Source organism: Nerophis lumbriciformis, linkage group LG16 (genome assembly GCF_033978685.3).
Source record: "Nerophis lumbriciformis linkage group LG16, RoL_Nlum_v2.1, whole genome shotgun sequence".
Lineage (NCBI taxonomy): Eukaryota > Metazoa > Chordata > Actinopteri > Syngnathiformes > Syngnathidae > Nerophis > Nerophis lumbriciformis.
The window spans coordinates 38,715,578-38,728,983 of NC_084563.2; the positions used below are offsets into that span (position 1 = coordinate 38,715,578).

The 13,406-nt window shown below is 38.4% G+C and overlaps 1 protein-coding gene across 2 annotated transcripts in view; it reads left to right on the forward strand.

Annotated features, from left to right (window-relative positions):
- sp6 (Sp6 transcription factor) overlaps positions 1-8,035 on the forward strand; it is a 45,266-nt gene extending 37,231 nt beyond the window's left edge. For both annotated transcript variants that reach the window (XM_061977136.2, XM_061977137.2), the window contains exon 2: positions 75-8,035. In XM_061977136.2, the coding sequence (XP_061833120.2) occupies positions 169-1,077 (909 nt within the window). In that variant the 5' untranslated portion in view covers positions 75-168 and the 3' untranslated portion in view covers positions 1,078-8,035. The remainder of the gene's footprint in view (positions 1-74) is intronic.
- The last annotated feature ends 5,371 nt before the right edge of the window (positions 8,036-13,406 follow it).

Genomic DNA, 13,406 nt, shown 5'->3' on the forward strand with positions numbered 1-13,406 from the left:
CTCATTGCACATGGTCTTGTGAAGTCACTGCATGTAACAAAGAAAGAATGATTTGTCTTGTTTGCTGTCTGCAGGATTTTATAGCTGCCTCCCTGCCGTGTGGTAATCACCGGGACATTGCAGAAGATACTCAACAAGAACTTGAGAACGTTACACCTGCAAGCTCAGATGGCCCACCACTATGAGTCCTGGTTGCGGACAGCACCATCTAGTGGCAACTCCGAAGACATCAACAACATCCCTTCATGGTGGGATCTCCAGAGGGAGGTTCACTCAGGGAACTGGATTGATCTCCACACAGGGCAAGGTTTAGGTTTGCCTTCCGTGAGTCCAGGGAGCTCCATGGGTCTGCAGTCCTCTTTAGCATCCTACGGTTCCGACCCGCAGCTCTGCGCCTTGCCTCTGGCTCAGCATGTACCGCCATCGCACTCGCCTCACTTCTTCCCTCAGGACTGCTTCAAGATGGAGCCTCTGCCTGCTGAAATCCTGCAACAGGAGCCGCTCCCCCTGGAGGAGCCACAGGAGAATGTCGGGTTGGCCCGCCCAAAGTCCCAGCGACGCGCTTCCAGAGGCGGCGGCACGGCGGCCTGTCGCTGCCCTAACTGCGTTCACGCGGAGCAACTGGGTCAGAGCGCCGACGACAGCCGGAGGAAGCACATGCACAACTGCCACATCCCCGGCTGTGGCAAAGCCTACGCCAAGACCTCCCATCTGAAGGCTCACCTACGCTGGCACAGCGGGGACAGGCCGTTCGTCTGCAACTGGCTCTTTTGCGGCAAGCGGTTCACGCGTTCCGATGAACTGCAGCGCCACCTGCAGACGCACACCGGCGCCAAGAAGTTCAGCTGCACGCTGTGCCCTCGAGTGTTCATGCGCAACGATCACCTGGCCAAGCACATGCGCACGCACGATTCCACGGCCGGGCGCGGTGAGGAAAGGGTGAACGTAGAGGAAAAGGTCTTTGATTCCTCCAAATCTCCTCAGTCATCTTCAAGCATGTCCATGCCTGACACCTCAGAGTCTTCCCTTAAGTTGATGTGTAAGACAGAGTCCTCGGTCTCCAGTGGAACTGTATAGTGAACATCATTTCATAACCACCGTCAAGATTTTAAAAGGTTTCTGTCTGTTGCACTTTGTGTCATAAGACTTGTACAATGGAGTGTTTTAGGTTACAAAGCTACTTGGAACAGAATGTGCTCTGCAAAATGATTGACATTGAGCGAACCACAAACTGATAAACCAGAAAGGCTCTCAGTAGAGCACAGACCTCTGCTGAGGTGAGTTTTTATGTTGGTCCACCTGTATGTTAGCAGGCCTGCTTTATAGAGGGTGATGTAAGTGTCAGAACCGTAGGGGAGTTTTTATCATGATGCTCTAAAAAATTCAGAGTTTCTCTTGTCAATGAGGAATAGGGTTTTGCATGATAGTAGGTCTCCGCTATGTTTTATACGTGTTCCAAGAACTCCCGACAAAGGCAAAAAAAACTGCTAATAACTATGAATAGTTTATACATGAAACCAGGGGTCTCCAACAGGCAGCAGATTTTGAGTACTTGCCAAAACTCTTTGCTATTTTTAAACGTGCTCTGTTCAGTCTATTTGATGACAAAAATAGTGTTGTCAGATGAATCATTTCTTTATGTATAATTCATTTGTTTTTAATCTCACCTAAAAATTGATGGCATGGTCGATCAAAAGATTGACGTGTATGACAAAAAAAGGTGGCTTTGTAAACTCATTTAAGTGTGACTTGAAAGTACCGTATTTTTCAGATCTATAAGGCGCACTTAAAATCCTTTCAATCCGCCTTATAACCCGGTGCGCTTAATGTACGGCATCATTCAGGTTGTGCTTACCAACCTCGAAGCAATTTCATTTGGTACATGGTGAAATGATAAGTGTGACCAGTAGATGGCAGTCATACATAGGAGATACGTGTAGACTGCAAGATGACGCCAGTAACCAACACCAAAACTTTAAATGTTCCATTGAGAATATAGAACAGTGGTTCTTAACCTTGTTGGAGGTACCGAACCCCACCAGTTTCATATGCGCATTCACCGAACCCAAACCGTAATCATAAAATGATGTTATTATATTAAAGAAATACTAATAAAGATATATTTTTACAAACGGAAAGTTACAGGAATGTACACATGATCCCATGTTTACATCTCATTGTGCAACATGTGAATGTTTTGGTGGGAACTAAATGCGATATCTAAAAGGGGTACACATTATTTACAAAGTAGGACCCCCCCACGCAGACATATATTACTAGTACACAGCTCATGAAAAACAATATGTTATAGTCATTGTAAGTGGGCCAAAACACTTATATTGGAAAATAATCTCATGGAAATGACTGCTGTCATTTGATTACAATAATAAAACATTGAACTTGTTATTTAGTCAGGTTTGGGACAGGTGTGCTGCAGGTGTGACCACAGTGCATGTGCACGTCTGACGTCGCTCACATGTGCTCTACCGAATGCTCAAGGAGTTTTTGCGTTTGCTTACACATATGGAAAATTAGAGGGAACGTTGTTTGGGGGTATCCATAATACGCCGACAGGGAGAAGTTTTTATTTACACGATGAGTCTGGTGTGTCTTGACCTCCGCAGCGGAGGCTCTGCCGAACCCCTGAGGCCGACTCACCGAACCCCTCGGGTTCGATCGAACCCAGGTTAAGAACCACGGCGCATCCTGAAGAAACGCTCAGAAAGCTTCTTGAAAACGGTCTGTAAAACATAATCTATGCAACATTTTGACCAAAGAACCACCATCACATGTTATGTAGCCAACAAGATAGTGTTTTAGATTTAGAATAAAATCATAATATGACCCTTTTAGTGCGCCTTTTAATCCGGTGCGCCTTTTGTATGAAAATAGAACTGACTAGACCCGCTCATCGGCAGTGCGCCCTATCGTCCGAAAAATACGGTACACAAGTCAGTAATAAATCACACAAACGGAAGTACAAATGAGAACAATAATAATAACAAATCTATGGCTGTGCCACTTCAACATGTCCAGATCATATTATGTATTTAAACTAGGGATGTAACTAGAGATGTCCGATAATGCGTTAAAATGTAATATCGGAAATTATCGGCATCGGTTTTTTATTATCGGTATCGTTTTTTGGTTTTTTTTTTATTTTTATTAAATCAACATAAAAAACACAAGATACACTTACAATTAGTGCACAAACCCAAAAAACCTCCCTCCCCCATTTACACTCATTCACACAAAAGGGTTGTTTCTTTCTGTTATTAATATTCTGGTTCCTGCATTATATATCAATATATATCAATACAGTCTGCAAGGGATACAGTCCGTAAGCACACATGATTGTGCGTGCGTTCATTAATTACTAGTTTCTATGTAACTGTTTTTATATTGTTCTACTTTCTTTTTTATTCAAGAAAATGTTTTTAATTTATTTATCTTATTTTATTAATTTTTTTAAAAAGTACCTTATCTTCACCATACCTGGTTGTCCAAATTAGGCATAATAATGTGTTAATTCCACGACTGCATATATCGGTTGATATCGGTATCGGTAATTAAAGAGTTGGACAATATCGGAATATAGGATATCGGCAAAAAGCCATTATCGGACATCCCTAAATGTAACCATATGAACATATCATATATCGCGGTTGTTGTGACCAAAATGATCATGATATTGTTGTTGTTATACACACACTGAAATATTTGACAATGTTTTATATAAGAAATGTAATACAATGAATAGACACACAATATACTTCCTTTGCAGAAGAAATTGTATATATTGTTCTGGCGTCTTAAGAGCCATATTATTTTTGAGTGTTTAAATATGTTTATCTTCTTCCGTTTGAATTTGTAATGGTTTTAGTGTTTTTTTGTATAATGAAAGTTAATTTCCGGTGTATGTGACATCATCCTGTTCTAGACACGTCCATGACAATATTCCTCTGATTATAGATCGATCGCTGTGTTCTAAGACAACGTGATTGATATGTGATGGTTGCGAAGACGGCAACATGTTTATAGAAGTTTGGATTGTAGTATGTGGTCCCTAATGTTGAAATACATTATTGTGTCCTTAGAGATAGGTTGATTGGCAACACTAAATTGGCCCTAGTGTGTGGACGTTGATTATCTGTGTTGGCCCTGCGATGAGGTGGCGACCTGTCCAAGGGTGTACCCCCCCTTCCGCCCGAGTGCACCTGGGATAGGCTCCAGCTACCCCAGCGACCCTGTGAGGGACAAGCAGTAGAAAATGGATAGATGGATGGTGTTTATGTTTGAATTCAAACCAGCAATCAAGCGCTAGTTGGTCCGTGGGGATTATTAAAGTGCGGTTATCTATCACAGTTTTATGGTCAGTTTCATTTTAAAGCAGGGGTGTCAAACTCAACAGAGTGGCCCAAAATTTAAAACTGAACAAAGGTTGAACAAATTAACCTTTTAATAGGGACCCAAACAAGTTTTGCATTGAATATTGAACAAGCAAAGCTTATATAACTTTATAGTGACATGCAAAATCCAGTTTCAAATAATAATAATAATAATTAAAAAATATCAATGGCATATCAAATATAATTTAAATAAAAATTGAATGCCTCTTTTCTATTTGCAGCCATCTGAGGTAAATATCAACATTAACTTTTTCCACAGGCTAATATATTTGAAAATAAAATAACAATGAATGAAACAACCATTCAGGACTTTCAACTGCTCTGTTTGCAACACAATGATTTAATCTGATGTGCCCAAGCCAGATACCTGCCATCTTTTCTGGGACGCTAGTTCATTAATGTCGGGGCTCAGGCTTTGAGCTGAGGCAACCTTCATTATCGAACGAAGGTCTTCATCAGTCATTATATCTCGTCCACCCGGACCACAGTCTTGGGGGCGTGCCTTAAATGCACTGCCTTTAACGTCCTCTATGAGCTGTCGTCACGTCCGCTTTTCATCCGTTCTAACATGGTTCAGACCCGGTCACAAGATATGTGCGGCTTCTGTACCACACACGAGTGAATGCAATGCATACAGGTTTCACTGAGCGTGCCAGTATAAAAAACTTTAACACTGTTAGAAATATGCGCCACACTGTGAATCCACACCAAACAAGAATGACAAACACATTTCGGGAGAACATCCGCACCGTAACACAACAGAACAAATACCCAGAATCCTTTGCAGTGTGGCGTATATTTCTAACAGTGTTAACGTTTTTTATTCGGCTACCCTCAGTGTAACCTGTACCGCTGTTGATGAAGTATGCGTTGCATGCAATTGTGTGTGCGTGCAGAAGCCGCACATGTTATGTGACTGGGCCAGCACTCGTTGAACTGAGTTTGACACCCATGTTTTAAACGCTGATACTGCGGTTCATCTTTAATTCAATGTATTGTTACATCCCGATTTTAAATACAAATCTTGGCCACATTTAAACTTTCTGTCATTACATGATGCCTTTTAGCTCAAGTTTTCTTCTTTTTTTTTTTTCCTTTTGGTAGGGCGTCCATGGAAAAAAAGCCAGGTTCCATGCATGTGTCCCACTGACCAGCGAGAGGTCTTAGCATATGACGGAAGCCTGTCCCCTGATTCTAGTTAGCACTGTGGTTAGCCACTGGTCCTGCTAGCCTAAGAAGACGAGCACTTGCTGTTGGGAATAAAAAATCGAATTAATTAATCACAATTAACAAGATAATATGACATCTTTTCACAACATTCTGCCAAATGGCATTAAAATAGTGACTGTACTGTTTGAGTGGAAATAAAGTTCAATGTTGTGTTCAAACGTTTGCAGTTTCACTCTATAGTGGATTTTTTTAAAGCAAATTATATGTGCTTTTGCCCTAAATGTTGCCTAAAAATGGCTAAATGGAAGAAAAATCGCAATAATACAATTGGCTACTCGATGAGACCAAACCAATAAGAACCTGTTCAGTATCTTGGCCACTGATTGACTCAGCCTCAGGCAGCTGGATGCTGGATGTTACAAGTGTAAAGTGGACTATGTGGGTGTTGCTTCATGTCTAGAGGGTTTTCACGATTTAAATTTTTTTTTAAATTGGCGTTTTTTTTTTATGCTCTAGCCACGAAAATATTTGCTCTAAAATGAACGAAAGTTCATCGATCCCAGTCAATTAACAGCGATAAACAAAGGTTTACTGTAAATGCCAGTCATATAAACAAAATACAAATGACAAGATTCTTCTTGTTTCGTCCCTGTCGCTCTGATAGTGACTGACGTTGGAGACCCCCTACTGTAAGCCCCGTTATATGACACTCAAAATATATTTTAGTAAAATATGTTTTACCATAGGTGACCCAATGCGGCAGGTGTGTCACCACGCCATGAACAATAGGATGCAGCTGCATACCAGCTATACTTTGTTTATTTTAGGCATGATTTTACATATGATTATACCATTTTTTTTTTGGTTGTTTACGTTTGTGTAACCCAGCCAATGAAGAGAGGAGAAAAGTGAAACATTATATTGGCAAATGTTCAGTAACCAGATGAAAGTGTCTCATTTGGTATCAAGAGTGTTTTGCAGGACTTTAATGGAGCTGTTGGCAACTTTTTACCTGTTAACTCAACTACTATGTCTGTAACTACAATTGTAAATGTTTTCTTTTTTGAATCGAAACAAATCCTATTAGTGAGTATTGTGAATTACACAATACACGGGGCATTATTATTTATTATTACAGCTCTTCACAGCACTCAAGTGTACAAAATTAATCATCACTTACCTTGCTTTGGACAATTAATTGTTTTCTGGGTCAAGTCAAATGACAAAGTATGATTTCTAGAACATTACTGTCATATTGAGTAAAAAAAAAAAAAAAAATGTGTTTGCAAACCTTACAAAAGCACATGTTTCTAGTAAAACTCACAAAGATACATTAATACAGGCATTATTAGAGATATTGCATGTTCAGTTTAGGAGTTATGATTGAAGACATTTGTATTGCTTCAATCACATTATCTCAGGATTCTAAGAACATTACTGTCATATTGAGTAAAAAACAAATGTTTGTGTTTGCAAACCTTACAAAAGCCCATGTTTCTAGTAAAACTCACAAAGATACATTAATACAGACATTATTAGACATATTGCATGTTTGGTTTAGGAGTTATGCTTGAAGACATTTGTATTGCTTCAATCACATTATCTCAGGATTCTAAGAACATTACTGTCATATTGAGTAAAAAACTTATTTTTTTGTGTTTGCAAACCTTACAAAAGCCCATGTTTCTAGTAAAACTCACAGCAATATATATATAATACAGGCATTATTAGACATATTGCATGTTTGGTTTAGGAGTTTTGATTGAAACAGTTTTTTGTTGCTTCAATCTCATTATCTCAGGATTCTAAGAACATTGCTGTCATATTGGCTAAAAAACAAATGTTGGTGTTTGTAAACCATACAAAAGCACATGTTTCTAGTAAAACTCACAAAGATACATTAATACAGGCATTATTAGACATATTGCATGTTTGGTTTAGGAGTTATGCTTGAAGACATTTTTATTGCTTCAATCGCATTATCTCAGGATTCTAAGAACATTACGGTCATATTGAGTAAAAAACACATTTTTGTGTTTGCAAACCTTACAAAAGCCCATGTTTCTAGTAAAACTCACAGAGATATATTAATACATGCATTATTAGACATATTGCATGTTTGGTTTAGGAGTTATAATTGAAACACTTTTTTATTGCTTCAATCGCATTATCTCAGGATTCTAAGAACATTACTGTCATATTGAGTAAAAAACTATTTTTTTGTGTTTACAAACCTTACACAATCCCATGTTTCTAGTAAAACTCACAAAGATACATTAATACAGGCATTATTAGAGATATTGCATGTTTAGTTTAGGAGTTATGCTTGAAGACATTTTTTATTGCTTCAATCGCATTGTCTCAGGATTCTAAGAACATTACTGTCATATTGAGTAAAAAACAAATTTTTGTGTTTGCAAACCTTACAAAAGCACATGTTTCTTGAAAAACTCACAGAGATACATTAATACATGCATTATTAGACATATTGCATGTTTGGTTTAGGAGTTATAATTGAAACACTTTTTTATTGCTTCAATCGCATTATCTCAGGATTCTAAGAACATTACTCATGTCATATTGAGTAAAAAACAAATGTTTGTGTTTGCAAACCTTACAAAAGCACATGTTTCTTGAAAAACTCACAGAGATACATTAATACAGGCATTATTAGACATATTGTATGTTTGGTTTAGGAGTTATGATTGAAACAATTTTTTATTTCTTCAATCACATTATCTCAGGATTCTAAGAACATTACTGTCATATTGAGTAAAACACAAGTTTTTGTGTTTGCAAACCTTACAAAAGCACATGTTTTTAGTAAAACTCACATAGATGTATTAAGTAATGTAGGCATAATTAGTCAACATTATTGTACACTGTAAATAGGAAGCTTATTACAAACATACTTCATGGTGTTTATTTTATGTTGTAAAAGATGGCTCTTCTTTAAATTATTTACTCTATTAATTTGTAAGTTGTAGAGAGCAATGATGATGACGGTGTATGATGTTTATTTCATGTTATTCTCTATTCAATAAAAACATGTGAAATGTTTCACATTGGGTCTAGTCTGTGGTGTCATTGCAGTCCTAAAAAGACAGTTAAGTGCTTTTTTTCCCCTCATAACTTTATTTAAACAACAATGTGATACAAAACGTTCACATACAAAGCAAAAGCCGTCTTTCAGAATGGCAACAATATGAACATAATCCTAAAAAAAGTGTATTTAAAATGTTTACATAAAAAATATCTTCACAAATTGCCAGACTTTCAGACAATAATCCAATATATTAAAACTAAAACCCAAAACCAGTGAAGTTGGAACGTTGTGTAAATTGTAAATAAAAACAGAATACAATGTTTTGTAAATCCTTTTCAACCTATATTCAATTGAATAGACTGCAAAGACAATATACTTAACATTCGAACTAGAAAATGTTATTTTTTGCAAATATTACCTCATCTGGAATTTGATGTCTGCAACATGTTTCAAAAAAGCTGGCACAAGTGGCAAAAAGACTGAGAAAGTTAAGTAATGCTCATCAAACACTTATTTGGAACACCCCACAGGTGAACAGGCTCATTGGGAACAGGTGGGTGCCATGATTGCGGGTATAAAAGTAGCTTCCATGAAATGCTCAGTCATTCACAAACAAGGATGGGGCGAGGGTCACCACTTTGTCAATAAATGCGTGAGCAAACTGTTAAGCAGTTTAAGAACAACATTTCTCAATGAGCTATTGCAAGGATTTTTAGGGAATTCACCATCTACGGTCCGTAATATCATCAAAAGGTTCAGAGAATCTGGAGAAATCACTGCACGTAAGCGATGATATTAAATAAATAAATGGTAAATGGGTTGTACTTGTATAGCGCTTTTCTACCTTCAAGGTACTCAAAGCGCTTTGACACAACTTCCACATTTACCCATTCACACACACATTCACACACTAATGGAGGGAGCTGCCATGCAAGGCGCTAACCAGCACCCATCAGGAGCAAGGGTGAAGTGTCTTGCTCAGGACACAACGGACATGACGAGGTTGGTACTAGGTGGGGATTGAACGGCCATTCTTCCACTGCGCCACGCCGTCCACGGACCTTCGAACACTTCAGAAAACCACTGTTAGTAACTACAGTTTGTCGCTACATCTGTAAGTGCAAGTTAAAACTCTACTATGCAAAGCCAAAGCCATTTATCAACAACACCCAGAAGTGCCGCCGGCTTCGCTGGACCCGAGATCATCTAAGATGGACTGATGCAAAGTGGAAAAGTGTTCTGTGGTCTGACGAGTCCACATTTCAAATTGTTGTGTTGCTGCCATTAAATTCTAAGTTAATGATTATTTGCAAAAACAAAATCAAGTTTCTCAGTTCGAACATTAAATATCTTGTCTTTGCAGTTTATTCAATTGAATATAACAGTGTGTTTCAACCACTGTGCCGTGAGATACAGTCTGGTGTGCCGTGGGAGATTATCTAAATTCACCTATTTGGGTTCAAAGTATTTTTTGCAAACCAGTAATTATAGTCTGCAAATTATGTGTTGTTGTTGAGTGTTGGTGCTGTCGAGAGCTCGGCAGAGTAACCGTGTAATACTCTTCCATATCAGTAGGTGGCAGCCAGTTGCTAATTGCTTTGTAGATGTCGGAAACAGCGGGAGGCAGTTTGAAGGTAAAAAGGTGTCTAATGCTTAAACCAAAAATAAACAAACAGGTGAGTGCCCCTAAGAAAAGGCATTGAAGCTTAGGGAAGGCTATGCAGAACGAAACTAAAACTGAACTGGCTACAAAGTAAACGAAAACAGAATGCTGGACGACAGCAAAGACTTACTGTGGAGCAAAGATGGCAGATGGCAAACATGACATGACAATTAACAATGTCCCCACAAAGAAGGATAAAAACAACTGTTCTTGATTGCTAAAACAAAGTAGATGCGGGAAATATCGCTCAAAGGAAGACATGAAACTGCTACAGGAAAATACCAAAAAAAAGAGGAAAAGCCACCAAAATAGGAGCGCAAGACAAGAACTAAAACACTACACAGGAAAACAGCAAAAAACTCCAAATATATCAGGGCGTGAGGTGACAGGTGGTGACAGTACACCTACTTTGAGACAAGAGCTATATTGATGCATGCTTGGTTATGGTTTAAAGTCATATCCAACAATTGCGACAACGACTTTTTACTGTCAACTGAGTTTCGTTTTTTAATGATTTCTGCTGGTGGTGTGCCTTCGGATTTTTTCAACGCAGAAAATGTGTCTTGGCTCAAAAAAGGTTGAAAAACACTGGAATATAAATTGAAAAGGTTTTACAAATCATTGTATTCTGTTTTTATTTACAATTTACACAACGTGCCAACTTCACTGGTTTTGGGTTTTGTACTATAAAATGCAAGGAAGGAGAAAACGCAGGGACAACATTTGAAAGAGAAATAAACAACTAAAGTCAGCATGTTATATATTACTTTTGAATTTGTTTTGAATTGAAATTGTTTTTTTTAACGTTTTTTAGAGTATGGGAAGTTTTAATGGCCTTTTTCTTTTCCTTTGTCTTAATGAGTGAGTTGTACGGTATTATTTTTTTTAAACATAAGAAAAAACGGTTGACATCACTCTGGATTTGGGAATATGGACTTTTCCTGCTAAACCCAAATGTTTAGCAGTATTTTCCGTGTCTTTATGAAAATTACATTTTAGAAACAGAATCATTTCTTCTTTGAAGTCAAAATGTGTATTATATCAGCAGGAAGTACATATTTTTTTTAATTTTGTAGTGTTAAGGTGAAATTAGTCAAAAAGTTATTAATGGTAGGTATGAAAAACACTAACCTTACGGCATAAAAGATCATACATTTATCATTTTGTAGTTTGGAGTGTTAGGAAAGGTTTGCTCAAGTGAACTGACTCAGAGAATAATGGTCGGTATGACAAACGCAAACATTTTGACAGATATATGCTTTTGAAATGGAGTGTTAGTTTATGTTTTGGTGACACCTAGTGGTCATAATAGTTCATTAATTTAAGCTCCTGACAACTAGGTTGAATGATGCGGACACATTTGTTATTGAACACTTTCTAATATTTATTCTGCCTTGAAGACTTTCTATGTGTAAGTAATATGCAACTACAACTATTTGATGCTTGTTTATATTGACAAATGTTCTGTTTTAAAGTTAAAAAGTTAAAGTTAAAGTACCAATGATTGTCACACACACACACTAGGTGTGGCGAGATTATTCTCTGCATTTGACCCATCACCCTTGATCACCCCCTGGGAGGTGAGGGGAGCAGTGGGCAGCAGCGGTGGCCGCGCCCGGGAATCATTTTGGTGATTTAACCCCCAATTCCAACCCTTGATGCTGAGTGCCAAGCAGGGAGGTAATGGGTCCCATTTTTATAGTCTTTGGTATGACTCGGCCGGGATTTGAACTCACAACCTACCGATCTCAGGGCGGACACTCTAACCACTAGGCCACTGAGTAGGTAGACTGCAATATTGTTTAATTAAGGACACTTATTGCATATTTCTACAAAACCCAAAACCAGTGCAGTTGGCACGTTGTGTAATTCGTAAATAAAAACAGAATACAATGATTTGCAAATCCTTTTCAACTTATATTCAATTGAATAGACTGCAAAGACAAGATATTTAATGTTCGAACTGAGAAACTTCATTTTTTTTTGCAAATAATTATTAACTTACAATTTAATGGCAGCAACACATTGCAAAAAAGTTGGCACAGGGGCATTTTTAAACTGTGTTACATGGCCTTTCCTTTTAACAACACTCAGTAAACGTTTGGGAACTGAGGAGACCAATTTTTGAAACTTTTCAGGTGGAATTCTCTCCCATTCTTCTGGGTGTTGTTGATAAATGGCTTTCGCTTTGCATAGTAGAGTTTTAACTTGCACTTACAGATGTAGCGACAAACTGTGGTTACTGACAGTGGTTTTCTGAAGTGTTCCTGAGTCCATGTGGTGATATCCTTTACACACTGATGTCGCTTTTTGAAACAACATCAAAAAGGGATCGAAGGTCACCGGCATTGAATGTTGGTTTTGGGACTTTCCGCGTACGTGCAGTGATTTCTCCAGATTCTCTGAACCTTTTTATGATATTACGGACCGTAGATGGTGAAATCCCTAAATTCCTTGCAATAGTTGTTGTTCTTAAACTGTTCGACAATTTGCGCACGCATTTGTTCACAAAGTGGTGACCCTGGCCCCATCCTTGTTTGGGAATTGTTTGGAAGCTGCTTTTATACCCAATCATGGCACCCACCTTTTCCCAATTAGCCTGTTCACCTGTGGGATGTTCCAAATAAGTGTTTGATGAGCATTCCTCAACTTTATCAGTGTGTTTTGCCACTTTTACCACCTTTTTGAAACATGTCCAGACCTGTCTTCCATTGAAAATGTGTGGCGCAATATAAAGCCTAAAATACCACAACGGAGACCCCGGACTGTTGAACAACTTAAGCTGTACATCAAGCAAGAATGGGAAATAATTCCACCTGAAAAGTTTAAAAAATTGGTCTCCTCATTTCTCAAACGTTAACTGAGTGTTGTTAAAAGGAAAGGCCATGTAACACAGTGGTAAAAATGCCCCTGTGCCAACACTTTTACACTTTGCATCAGTCCATCTTAGATGAGCTCGGGCCCAGCGAAGCTGGCGGCGTTTCTGGGTGTTGTTGATAAATGGCTTTCGCTTTGTTTACATAGTAGAGTTTTAACTTGCACTTACAGATGTAGCGACAAACTGTAGTTATTGACAGTGGTTTTCTGAAGTGTTCCTGAGCCCATGTGGTGATATCCT